The 13809-nt window shown below is 46.3% G+C and overlaps 1 protein-coding gene across 6 annotated transcripts in view; it reads left to right on the top strand.

Annotated features, from left to right (window-relative positions):
• LOC309336511 (uncharacterized protein) overlaps positions 1-13809 on the top strand; it is a 218366-nt gene that overhangs the window by 181764 nt on the left and 22793 nt on the right. For 2 of the 6 annotated variants that reach the window (XM_081852360.1, XM_081852359.1), the window contains exons 4-10: positions 1391-1473; positions 4750-4876; positions 5824-5904; positions 6867-7191; positions 9228-9547; positions 10792-10971; positions 12706-12961. In XM_081852360.1, the coding sequence (XP_081708486.1) occupies positions 1391-1473; positions 4750-4876; positions 5824-5904; positions 6867-7191; positions 9228-9547; positions 10792-10971; positions 12706-12961 (1372 nt within the window). The remainder of the gene's footprint in view (positions 1-1390; positions 1474-4749; positions 4877-5823; positions 5905-6866; positions 7192-9227; positions 9548-10791; positions 10972-12705; positions 12962-13809) is intronic. The other 4 variants (XM_081852362.1, XM_081852361.1, XM_081852358.1 and 1 more) reach the window with 2 other exon arrangements.

Raw genomic sequence — 13809 nt, 5'->3', positions numbered from 1 at the left:
AGCCTAGGTCTTGCCGATCAGAAGGTCGGCGGTTTGAATCCCTGTGACGGGGTGAGCTCCCGTCGCTCGGTCCCTGCTCCTGCCAACCTAGCAGTTCAAAAGCACGTCAAAGTGCAAGTAGATAAATAGGTACCGCTCTGGCGGGAAGGTAAACGGCGTTTCCGTGCGCTGCTCTGGTTCGCCAGAAGTGGCTTAGTCATGCTGGCCACATGACCCAGAAGCTGTATGCTGGCTCCCTCGGCCAATAAAGCGAGATGAACGCCGCAATCCCAGAGTCATCCACGACTGGACCTAACGGTCAGGGGTCCCTTTACCTTTTAAGATTATAAGATGAAACATGGCATGGAGAGAGTAGGGGCAGAACCCTGCTTGCCGATCTCCCACAGGCATCTGGTGGGCCGCCGTGAAAACAGGATGTCTCATTTTCATTTATGTATAAATGTTGTAAACCGGTCTGATATTTTTGAAATGAATAGCGTCATACCTCGGCTTAAGAACTTAATTCATTCTGGAGGTCCGTTCTTAACCTACCATTAAGCTTTATCCAATTCACATAGTTATTTTGTTCACTTTTTCTCAGTTGCCATGCCCTGTTTTATTGGCATTTTCAAAAAAAGGTTTTGTTTTTTAATTTTCCATGCTATTTCCTCACTAATTACCATAGAGTATTGTGATTATGATAATTTTATCTCCTGTTTTACTATCTCTTTGTTTAATGCTTTTATTATTAATCTGAAACTGTTCTTAACCTGAGGTACCTCTTTAGCTAATGGGGCCTCCCGCTGCTGCCGTGCCGCCGGAGCACGATTTCTATTCTCATCCTGAAGCAAAGTTCTTAACCCGAGGTACTGTTTCTGGGTTAGCGGAGTCTGTAACCTGAAGCGTCTGTAACCCGAGGTACCGCTGTATAAATATTTATCTCAGCAAATATATAAATCAAACCAAATTCCGCAGCCTCTCCTCAGGGCAGTTGCGCCTTAAATTGTGTCCTGCAGCAAATACAGTGGTGCCTCGCAAGACGAAATTAATCCGTTCCGCGAGTCTCTTCGTCTAGCGGTTTTTTCGTCTTGCGAAGCAAGCCCATTGACGGCTTAGCGGATTAGCGCTATTAGCGGCTTAGCGGATCAGCTGATAAGCGGCTTAGCGGCTTAGAAAAAGGGGGGGAAGGGGGGAAAACCCGCAGGAACTCGCAATACATTTTTGTCTTGCGAAGCAAGCCCATAGGGAAATTCGTTTTGCGAAGCGCCTCCAAAACGGAAAGCCCTTTCGTCTAGCGGGTTTTCCATCTTGCGAGGCGTTCGTCTTGCGGGGCACCACTGTACTGACTTCTCAAGCAAGCGACGCTGAAAATATCTCCGCTGGTGTGCTTTTCTTCTTGTCACCCTGACAGGCAGGGGACAAACGTCACTGACGCATTCTGGATCCTTTCCTCCTTGTGGCGAAGTGGAAAGAGCTGCTTCGCACCCAGCGCAGGTAGGGGAAGGATCCACGCTGAGTGGAGGTGGTCGTCCGGAGAGGGTTGCTCCTCCCACTTGCCTCAGAGGCGGGGCTATGCAAATAGGTTCCTTCCCTCCTTCAGTGGGAGGAGCCTCCCCCAGTTGAGTCCTGCCTGCTTCAAGGCAATGGGACTTCCTACAGCGCTCAAAATTTCAGGGTTTTGCGACCTGGCATGGTCAGTTTGAGATGTGTGCCGAGATGTGAGACTCGAGAGTAAAATTGCAGCCCCATGCGTTGCGCCGCAAGTCACCTGGGGGGCGCCGAGAGTCAAAATGGCACACCATGCGACGCAAGAGTAAAATTGCTCTAGAAAAAAACCTTGCAAAAACCCAACAACGTGGGACTAGACTTTCCATAACCCAGGTTTAAGGCTCCATTTGGCGAACAGCTTACATATCTGAGTTTCTAACACTGGGCTTATGGATGCACAGGGATGTGGGGTAAATAGGGAATCAGTGAAATTCACCTCTTCTCTTCCATGAGTGGCAGTGGGTTGTCAGCACCCGGGGCAAGGCAAGTAATTTGCACCCCCTAACCCTAACCCCCAGATGTTGCGCCTGGTGCGGCCGCCCCCCCGCCCCCCCCACGCTACACCACTGATGAGTGGGAACCTGGAATGACCATTCCATGAGCAGAACTACACTCCAGAACCAACCCACAATGAGGGCAGAGACACATGAAGTTGAAATTAAATTCCTAGTTTGCCACTTAGATGCCACCTAGATGTCAAAGGGTATGAGAGCGCTGTCTGGGCTAGATGATTAGGCTGATGCCACTTACATTAGCTATCTAGTTTCCGAAAACTTCATGCATCCTCCAAGTTTTGCCCTTTTGTGTTCCGACTACATTTTGCCCCACTTTTAATAAGAGCATTCAAAACTCATAGAATCCTAGAGTTGGAAGAGACCACAAGGGCCATCGAGTCCAACCCCCTGCCAAGCAGGAAACACCATCAGAGCACTTCTGACATATGGTTGTCAAGCCTCTGCTTAAAGACCTCCAAAGAAGGAGACTCCACCACACTCCTTGGCAGCAAATTCCACTGTCGAACAGCTCTTACTGTCAGGAAGTTCCTCCTAATGTTTAGGTGGAATCTTCTCCAGGCTAAACATGCCCAGCTCCCTTAGCCGTTCCTCATAAGGCATCATTTCCAGGCCTTTGACCATTTTGGTTGCCCTCCTCTGGAGACGTTCCAGTTTGTCAGTGTCCTTCTTGAACTGTGGTGCCCAGAACTGGACACAGTACTCCAGGTGAGGTCTGACCAGAGCAGAATACAGTGGCACTATTCTCACATTATACCAGCTAGAGAGAAAGTGAATTATTTTCTCTGTTATTCACCAGAATATATATCCCTCTTGCGGGATCCTTCTACAACAGAAGGATGCAAGATCATTGGCCCATCTTACCCAGCATCCTGTTTTCAGGGCGGGAAACCAGATGCATTGTGGGAAGCCAGCAAGAGAATCTGAGCACAACTCCTCACTGTGTGGAGTGCTTTGTAACAGTGTTTTGCTTCTGTTGGGAACTCTAATGGGGCGCATGGTTCAAACTGTGGAATTTGGTCCCAGTCAGGGACTGGACTGAGGAGTGGTGGAGATCACTTCTCCATCCTGACCCTCCCAGGGAGGAGGAAGAGGAAGACAGTTTAGATTTACAACAGGAGTTTGAGGGAGGTCACGGATGAGGGGGAAAGTTGGGAAATGATGGGAGAGGCAGAGCAGCAGCTGGCTGACCAGTTGCCACTAGAAAGCATTCCAGACCCAGCATCTCCCAGAACCCGGCGAGCCTTAAAAGTAGGAGAGCAAAGAGCTCAAAGACAGAGGGCACTTAGCGCCACCCGTAGAGGAGGCGATGAGAACAAGTGAGGAAGTGGGAGAGACGGGCGGTGGCGATTCACTTGGCTCAACACCGTTATCCAAGAGGCTGGGTTCTGTGGCTTTGAAATAAAAAAAGACCGTAAGAACTGCCTTTCCTGGGATGCCCCGCGGAGGACCTTAAGGTCCACAAATGACAACATTTTGGAGGTCCCAAGTTGCAAGGTGGTTAGATTGGTCTCAACTAGGGCCAGGGCCTTTTCAGTACTGGCCCCAACTTGGTGGAACACTCTGTCACAAGAGACTAGGGCCCTGCAGGACTTGACATCTTTCCGCAGAGCCTGCAAGACATAGTTGTTCCGGCTGACCTTTGGTTTGGACTCAGTCTGACCCTTATGTTTTCCCTCCCCTTATGGTTTTGAACTGTGGGCTACTTTTAAAATGAGGCTGCATTTTAAATTGCATTTTAACCTGTATTTTAAATTGGGTTTTTTTTCCGTATTATGTTTTTACTCTAATTTTACTGGTGTTAGCTGCCCTGAGCCCGGGCCCATAGGAGATCAGATTAGCCTCATCCACGCCTTTTCAGCACTGAACGCTCTGTCTCATGAGACCAGGGCCCTGCAGGATCTAATTTCTTTCCACAGGGCCTGTAAGACAGAGTTGTTCCGCCTGGCCTTTGGCTTGGAATCAACTTGATTCCCTCCCCCTCTTACTTTTTCCTTTCTCCTTCTGTCTTGGAACTCCTATTTGGGGACTTCCCTAGCTTTTTTCTGGCCCATGTAGGACCAGTCTGGATAGTTGACCTTGGTGAAGACTTGACGTTTTTATCCCCAAAAAAGTTTTTGATTTGAGTTTCCACTGAAATGAGGCTGCATTTTAATGTTTTAATGTTGAATTTTAATCTTGTTTTTTTTTTAAGCTGTACTTCAATCAATTGTTTTTATATTTGGTGTTAGCCACCCTGAGCCCAGTCTTGGCTGGGGAGGGCGGGGTATAAATAAAATTTTGTATCGTTGTTGTTGTCTTGGCTGGGGAGGGCGGGGTATAAATAAAATTTTGTATTGTTGTTGTTGTTGTTAAATAAAATTTTGTATTGTTGTTGTTGTTGTTAAATAAAATTTTGTATTGTTGTTGTTGTTAAATAAAATTTTGTGTTGTTGTTGTTAAATAAAATTTTGTGTTGTTGTTGTTGTTGTTGTTGTTGTTGTTATCCAGCAAGCTGTTCTTTTGATTTGTTTTGTTCTTTTGCTTTTCTGCTATTGCTTTGGTGAGTTGTTGTTGTTGTTGTTGTTGTTGTTGTTCCACCCATCTGACTGGGCAAATTCCAGCGCTATATAGAAATGCCATAAAACACCAGATGTTAAAAACATAGAAAAAGCAAAAAACAACCTGGGATAATGGTATATATTGCAGTGATTCTTTCTTCTTCTTTTAGGGTCTGGTGTCCTTTGAGGAGGTGGCTGTGATTTTCACGGAGGAGGAGTGGGCTCTGCTGAATCCCGGCCAAAGAGCTCTGTACAAGGAAGTCATGCTGGAGAATTACCAGAATGTGTCCTCTCTGGGTAAGGACCCCATTTCCCCTTTTTGGATAGACCACCTGTGATTCTCATCACAGAGAGCCAGTGTGGTGTAGTGGTTAAGAGCGGTGGACTCGTAATCTGGGGAACCGGGTTCGCGTCTCCGCTCCTCCACATGCAGCTGCTGGGTGACCTTGGGCTAGTCACACTTCTCTGAAGTCTCTCAGCCCCACTCACCTCACAGAGTGTTTGTTGTGGGGGAGGAAGGGAAAGGAGACTGTTAGCCGCTTTGAGACGCCTTCGGGTAGTGATAAAGCGGGATATCAAATCCAAACTCTTCTTCTTCACCATTACTTACTGGTTAAGATGTTTCCAGGGAGGAAGGATGTAGCCAGTGGTCCATTCTGACTAAGCTTAGGCTTCGGGTCTTGTTTGTGGGCTTCCTGATGAAGCATCTCGTTGGCCCCAGTGAGAACAGGATGCTGGGCTAGACAGATCTATAGCCTGGTCCAGCTTCATTCCTGAGGTGATTCCTTCTGGCCTGGCCAATAAGTCAATGGCTTTTTAAAGTTGTGATGAGGAGTCAGTTGAGAAACCAGACCATGCTTCCTGGGTCTCCTTTGTGTGGGATGTATCATCACTGAAGCAGTCAAACACAACATTTCCTGTTGCCTGGAGTGGACACACAGGGGAATGTTGCTCCAGACAGGGAGGACTTCCTGTCATACCTGCTCAGGAGCATCCTTCCCCTCGCACTGCCAGATGGAGAGCTTGAACTCCCAGCTCAGTTTAATGCCTAAATCAGGGCAGAACGAAAGCAAGGCAAGAGGAATAGATACACGGCAAGGCACAAGCTAAGGTGCCGATCCAACAAGCAACGCTCCCACCTCACCTTCCTTTTACTATTTATTTGCTTTTTATTGTTTCTGAATAATTTTGCAGCCACGACTACCATAAGTAAGAACTTAATATTTCTTCATTGTCCCTCAAAGAAGGGCCTCTGGTGCCCAAATCTGATCTCGTCTCCTTGCTTGAAGAAAAAGAAGACCTGTGTGGCCAGGAGACCTTGACAGGTAGGTCTGTAGATCTTTTTGAGTCTGTGCATCGGCCAGAAATGATGGGACGCCCTCAGATAGATATAGGCCATCTGATAACTGAGGGGTTTCAGAGCAAAGCCTGCCTTTTCAAGCCATCTAAAAGCCTTGAGTTTTACAGATGCGCCATTTGAAAGCCTTTTTTTTGTGTGTGTTTTGCTTTTACCAGGGTCTGCAAGAGGCGGGAACAGCCAGCATCTTGTGGTTCATATTATGTATATTTTAATTTTATACAGTGGAATCTCGGTTGTCGAATGTAATCCGATCCAGAAGACTGTTCAGCTTTCGAAACATTTGACAACCGAGGCGTTTGACAACTTCTGAGGTGCGTTCGAAAACGGAAGCATTCACTTCCGGATTGTTAGTGTTTGAAAGCCAAAAAGTTCGACTTCCGAAGCGTTCGACGACCGAGGTTCCACTGTACTGTAAATAAAGTCAGAGAGCACACACACATATTTACACACTTAATTATCTAGTGTAAACCGATTTGAGATCTTTCAGATAGCAGGCGATCTATACATGGAATAGAAAAATATGTGAGTTGAACATTCCCCCAGCCTTTGTCGTCATATCACAGTCCCCATCATCTCCTATTGGCCTGGGAGAGAATAAAGGACAGACAAAAGAGCCAATCAGCTGTGCTGGGGGCTGGATCAAAGCCAGGGGAAAGACCCATTGGTTGGCCTTACAAATATTAGCACTTCCTTCGGCTTCCATTTATTGTCAGGCGCAGCTCTCCTAGCAAGCAACTGTCTTGGCTGAACTGTTTTCCCAATTAATTTTCTATGAACTGCAAATCAACCAGCAGGATCTAATTTGTGGCAGGATTGGGGCCCCCAGCAAGACTTGGAAAGCATGTCCAATCAGAGCCATTTTTATGATTAGTCTTTACATTATGGAATTGTCCGCACTCATGTCCGGTTTCTCTCTGGGTCTTTCAGCTGGAGATGTTTGGGAGACGGACAGCGAAAGCAAAGCTCCTCCGGCGTCCGAGGAAAGCAGGAATGGCCCAGAGACCGATGTTGGGCCTCAAGGGGCAGCGAAGGAGCAGGAAGGAAAGAAAAACAAGGAGAAGAAGACGAAACCCGCTGCTCTCTTGGATAGCGACTGCTATGAAGTTCCGGTCCACCCCAAAACTCGTAGGAGGCAGAGGAAAAAAGAGTGCCCCGCCTGTGGGAAAAGATTCGCTCGTAATTCAACGCTCAACGGCTACACAAAAAGCCGAATAGGAGAGATACCATGTCTGGAGTGTGGGAGCAGGTTGAGGTGAGGTTTTCCTTCTAGCGATGCTCGAAGGGACCCGTTTCCAGTGGTTATTTTATGTAGATTTGTGGATCAAGCTTTATCTCCTCTCAGGTGGAGCTGCTGAAGGTCACGGTGGTTTCTATGCAGTTTATAATACAGCCATACCTCATGTTACTTTTGCTTCATGTTACGTTTTTTCAGGTTGCGTCCTGCAGTGACCCGGAAGTACTGGAAAGGGTTACTTCCGGGTTTCGCCGCTCGCTCATGCGCAGAAGCGCTAGATCACGCTTCGTGCATGCGCCAAATCGTGCCGCGCGCCTGCGCAGATTTAACGCTTCAGGTTGCGCTCTTTTCATGTTGCGAATGGGCATCCGGAACGGATCCTGTTCACAACCAGAGATACCACTGTATAAGTCTATCTGTGGTTGGGTTTTTTAATATAACCTCCCCCCCCCCTTAAAACACACACATTGTATTGGGAGTATAGGCAAAAGCATGTATCATACAGATAAATATGCACAAGGTCATCTTCCATAATATAAGCATTATTATTATTATTATTATTATTATTATTATTACTACTACTACTACTACTACAATTAATGTATTCATGGCCTTCTGAACTGTCTCATAGCAATGTATCCTACTCTCCAACATTAGAGATGTCCTATTCCATCATCATCATAATTTTATTATTTATACCGTGCCCATCTAACTGGGTTGCCCCAGTCACTTTGGGTGGCTTCCAACAAATTAAGACACAGTAAGACATCATCATCATCATCAACCATCAACAACAACAACAACAACAACACTCATCTGACTACATTTCCCCAGCAACTCTGGGCAGCTCCCAACAGAATATTGAAAACACGATAAAACATCAAACATTAAAAGCTTCCCTAAACAGGGCTGCCTTCAGATGTCTTCTAAAAGTCAGATAGTTGTTTATTTCCTTGACATCTGATGGGAGGGCATTCCACAGGGCATGTGCCACTACCAAGAAGGCCCTCTGCCTGGTTCCATGTAACCTCACATCTCGCAGTGAGGGAACTGCCAGAAGGGCCTCAGAGCTCAGCCTCAGACTTCGGGCTGAACGATGGGGGGTGGAGATGCTCCTTCAAACGTTAAAAACTTCCCTATACAGGGAAACAATGTTTTGCAAACAATGTATAGCAATAACAGAACATAAACCATATAGAGTAGTTAACAAATCATCAGTAAAAAAATTACAGTCTATAAAACACTATTAGCAAAACAACTTTAAAAACCAGCAGAGCAGCACAGTTACAACACAATTTATATAATGGAATTCACAAAGCACTACAGCATTCATAACCTGTAAAACAATCTTAACAATGATAACAAAAGAGTGACCAAAAAATAAACTAAGCACTGTCGAATTCATACATGAACTCTTTTCAGCCCTTGTGACTCAGCCATGTTGTTGTTGTTGTTGTTGTTGTTGTTGTTGTTGTTGTTGTTGTTGTTTAGTCGTGTCCGACTCTTTGTAACCCCATGGACCAGAGCACGCCAGGCACTCCTGTCTTCCACTGCCTCACACAGTTTGGTCAAACTCATGCTTGGTCAAACCATCTCGTCCTCTGTCGTCCCCTTCTCCTTGTGCCCTCCATCTTTCCCAAGATCAGGGTCTTTTCCAGGGAGTCTTCTCTTCTCATGAGGTGGCCAAAGTATTGGAGCCTCAGCTTCACAATCTGTCCTTCCAATGAGCACTCAGGGCTCATTTCTTTCGGAATGGATCGGTTTGATCTTCTTGCAGTCCATGGGACTCTCAAGAGTCTCCTCCAACACCATAATTCAAAGCATCCATTCTTTGGCGATCAGCCTTCTTTATGGTCCAGCTCTCACTTCCATACATCACTACTGGGAAAACCATAGCTTTAACTATACAGAAATTTGTCAGCAAGGTTGTCTTCGCTACCTGCACAAAGGTGAACTGAGCAGGTGCCACAAACTAGCTAGTCTTTGCAAGGGGGTTTATCTCGTTTGTCTATTGCATAATAACCATAGTTTCTTACTCCTGCCCGTTGCCGTAGGTGGACGAGAGAAGAGACCCAGAAAATGCTCTGCATAATAGCACACAGCCCTGGGATAAAGGTGTTCATGAGCAGCAGCTCGGCTACCAACGAAAGATACTGGAGAGCCTTGCAGATTGATATGCTGGCTGAGGGCTACGTCCGGTCCACCTGCCAGCTGCGGGCCAAATGGAAGCGCCTGAAGATTGACTTCTTCAACCAGGGCTTAAAGGCGGCCGACGGAGACGTCCGGGTGAGACACCCGCCTCCCTTCTATAAAGAAGTGACTTCCATCTGGCTTGCAGCTGGGAAGCCCCCATTTGGGGAACGGAAAAAGCCTGGTAAGTTTTTAAAAGGGGGGAACCTGATTTGCACGGTCCCCCCCTTTTTTTGCCAATTATTTTGTATTAATTTTCCATATTTTTAACAAATTAATTCAAATTTAACACAAATATAAACATTGACTATCCACCCCCTTTCAAGGTGTTTCTTTTCTGCCCCCCACCCCTTTGCTGCTCATAATGAAGTACAGTGGTACCTCGGGTTACATACGCTTCAGGTGACATACGCTTCAGGTTACAGACTCTGCTAACCCAGAAATATTGCTTCAGGTTAAGAACTTTGCTTCAGGATCAGAACAGAAATCGCATGGTGGCGGCGTGGCAGCAGTGGTAGGCCCCATTAGCTAAAGTGGTGCTTCAGGTTAAGAACAGTTTCAGGTTGAGTATGGACCTCCGGAACGAATTAAGTACTTAACCCGAGGTACCACTGTACTTTTTATTTCTAATGCTTTCCCCTGCGTTCTATTTCCATCGACTGTGTTTGTTCAATTCCTGCTTAGACTTATCTATCTTCCCAGTTAATCAAGTAATCTTCTTTTATCCATCTATATAAATCATTAAATGGGACGCGGGTGGTGCTGTGGGTTAAACCACAGAGCCTAGGGCTTGCCGATCAGAAGGTCGGCGGTTCGAATCCCTGCGACGGGGTGAGCTCCCATTGTTCGGTCCCTGCTCCTGCCAACCTAGCAGTTCGAAAGAACATCAAGTGCAAGTAGATAAATAGGTACCACTCTGGTGGGAAGGTAAACGGCGTTTCCATACGCTGTTCTGGTTCATCAGAAGCGGCTTAGTCATGCTGGCCACATGACCCGGAAGCTGTATGCCGGTTCCCTCGGCCAGTAAAGCGAGATGAGTGCCGCAACCCCAGACTTGGCCACGACTGGACCTAATGGTCAGGGGTCCCTTTACCCTTTACCTTATAAATCATTTATGTTAATTTTAAATCGTATTTCCTCCAACGCAACATTCACCACGTCTTTATGCGTTCGCAACATTCTAATTAATAATTCTGATTACAGTGGAACCTCGTTTGTCGAACGTAATCCGTTCCGGAAGACCGTTTGACTTCTGAAACCTTCGACAACCAAGATGTTATGCAGTCCTCTAACCCAAACAAACCCAACATCCATATTCCTCATCCCAGTATCTTACCTTTCTGTCCTCTGCTAGAATCTGTAAACGGTTGATTTGGCTTGTTCGCTGATTTGACGTTCCACTCATGCTGGATTCTCTCTCAATTTCAGTGGTGGATGTGTGGGAGACGGACAATGAAAGCAATTCCACAAATGGGGAGCCGCCGTTCAGAAGGCCCTGTCACTGGGCAGCGCCAGCCGGGCAGCAGACAGAAGGAGCCCCACCAGCAAGACCTTCCTTACCACCTGTAGGCTCTGAGATCAGTGATACCCAGAGAGTCGCTCCTTTGGGTACTTGTGTCCCCAAATACTTGTTTGTTTTATTTAAGAATCTACAGGCCGAATAAAATGCCGAAACAGCAAAACTGACAGGAAAGCTCAGGAACAAAATCTTCAATAAAGAAAGGGGGGAATTTATGATTTATTTAGGGGGCCATTGTAAGCAGATGAAAACATTAGCAGGGTTTTGATAACGCTTGTAATGTAGCAAATATCATGGACAATATGGAGAAGTATTATGAAATAATATGCAGTAGAATAGGTTGACAGGGTGTTTAACTAGAAAACCCTCAGGGTCCTTTCCATCTCCACAATTCTATGGTTCCACATTGAAATTGAAATACTTTATTGTCACTTGTACAATATGTATACAGTGAGATTACAGGAGCACCCCCCCCCCCACTGAGCTCTCTTATTCTTAATTCCCCTCGTTTACTGATGCACACCCACCAAACCCGAAAGTCAGTTGCCCTGTTGTTATCTTTTCATTCAGCAGCCTAACAGCCCACGAATAGAAGCTGTTCTTTACCCTGTTGGTGCGACTAATCATGCTTCTGTATCTTCTGCCTGAGGGCAGGAGATCAAGAAAGTGCTGGCCAGGGTGTGAATCATCCCTGAGAATTTTCCTCACTCTCCTGAGGCAACATTCTTCCGCTATTTTATCCAGCGCATTCACGGGACAGCCCATAATATCTTGTGCTGTATTCACCACCCTCTGTAGGCACTTCCTATCAGTTGATGTCAAACCAGAGTACCACTCTGTGATGCAGTATGAAAGGACACTTTCTGTTGTGGACCGGTAGAAGGAGATCATCAGATGTTGATTGACATCGTTCTTTCGCAATACTCTGAGGAGATGGAGTCTCTGTTGTTATCTCTATGATAATCATACGAGTAATCTATCATTGAAATTCTGCTCAATGTTGATCCAAAGCAGATTTTAATATACAGTGGTGCCCCGCAAGATGAATGCCTCGCAAGACGAAAAACTCGCTAGACGAAAGAGTTTTCCATCTTTTGAGGTGCTTCGCAAGACGAATTTCCCTATGGGCTTGCTTCGCAAGACGAAAACGTCTTGCGAGTTTTTTCCCTTTTTCCCCCTTTTTCTAAGCAGCTAAGCCGCTAATAACCGCTAAGCCGCTAATAGCGCTAAGCCGCTAATAGGGGTGCTTCGCAAGACGAAAAAACCGCAAGACGAAGAGACTCGCGGAACAAATTAATTTCGGCTTGCGAGGCACCACTGTACAGTTAGCAGAGTAAAAACTTGCAGGATTTCCCCAAAATAGACCAATTATATTTCATCCAGCAGAGCTTTACTGCTACTGAAGGCAAACAAGCATAATGGTCACAAATCCAATACATTCAGGATTGGCACTGTCCACAGGAAACCCAGTTGCACCAGACTTCCCTTAAACTTGCAATAACTTAAATTAAAACTAAACCTTAACACTAAACATACTTAGTGTTCCACACCAGAAGTAAAAGAGAGAGAAAGAGAAACCCAGGCTCCTTCTGGCCCTACTTTTATAGCCAGCATGATCTTGACTGAAAGAGATAACAGACCCAGTTTAAGCCAGCTTCTCTGAAGGCATAACCCAAACATCATGGAGTTTCTTTCACACAGAGAACCTTCCAGAACCCTCTTGTGTGAATTAGAATAGAAAAAATCTCTACACATCAGATCACTACTTTCTGCACCGAGAAAGACAAACTGACATGATCTTCACGTGTTCTCTTTTATTTCAGGAGGGGATGTCTGGGAGACAGACAACGAAACCAAAGCACACCCAGTGTTTGGGGAAGGCAATAAGTGTCCCGACACAGAGGACGACGCTTGGAATCAGGATGGAATGAAGAAGCAGGAGGGAAGTAAAAACAGTGAGCGGAGTCACGAGCCCCTTTCTTGCCCGGACGGCAACTTATGTGAAATTGCGGCGCAGTTACGAGCCCAAAGCAACCTTCGGAGGGATGGAAGGAAAGAGTGCCCTGCGTGTGGGAAAAGGTTTGCTTGTTGATACCCATATGGAAAACCTTTGACAGGGAGCCAACCAAGAGAACAGGCCATTTGCAGATTAGAGAACAAACAACACAGAGAGACTTCTGAAGGTTGTTTCTGTCTAAATCAGCAGTTCCTCAACCTGTGGGTCCCCAGATGTTGTTTGACTACAACTCCCATCATCCCTGAGCTCTGGCCTTGCTAGCTTGGGATGATGGGAGTTGTAGTCCAACAACATCTGGGGACCCACAGGTTGAGAACTGCTGGTCTAGATGAAGCAGTTGGCTTGTAACTCCCCCTTCACTCGCCCTCTGTGTCAGTCCCCTCCTTCTGTCTACGGCGAGCGCCAAGGGACCCTCTCAGTTAGGGTTGCCATATGTCCTCTTTTTCCAGGACATGTCCTCTTTTTCAGATCTGGTTGCCATTTTCCCTCTTTTTCCAGGATTAAAATTTCTTTCTGGGCAGATTTTTAAAAATTTGGCAAAATGTCCAGGGGGGGGGGGAGTTGTTTGGTTTTTTTGTAACTCAAGAAAAATTGTCTAGTGCATCAGGCTCAGATCTAAGGCACCTGGCTAAGCTAATCTGCAGCAGAGAATCACAACAGAGCAACACCTTAAACTAACTATATCCTGTATAAATCCCTTCTTTTGTGGCTGAACTGAAAGGATGCTGGCTCAGCTACAAGATCTTTGAGAAGGAGTCTGGGAGGGCAGGAGTTCACATCCCCCTGCCCTTAAGGAGAGTCCATAAAGGTAAAGGGAGCCCTGACCATTAGGTCCAGTCGTGGCCAACTCTGGGGTTGCGATGCTCATCTCGCTTTATTGGCTGAGGGAGCCGGCATACAGCTTCCGGGT

Source organism: Podarcis erhardii, assembly GCF_964252035.2.
Source record: "Podarcis erhardii genome assembly, chromosome: 2".
Classification (NCBI taxonomy): Eukaryota; Metazoa; Chordata; class Lepidosauria; order Squamata; family Lacertidae; genus Podarcis; species Podarcis erhardii.
Note: the sequence above shows the minus strand (reverse complement) of the source record. Positions and strands in the feature narration are given on the sequence as shown.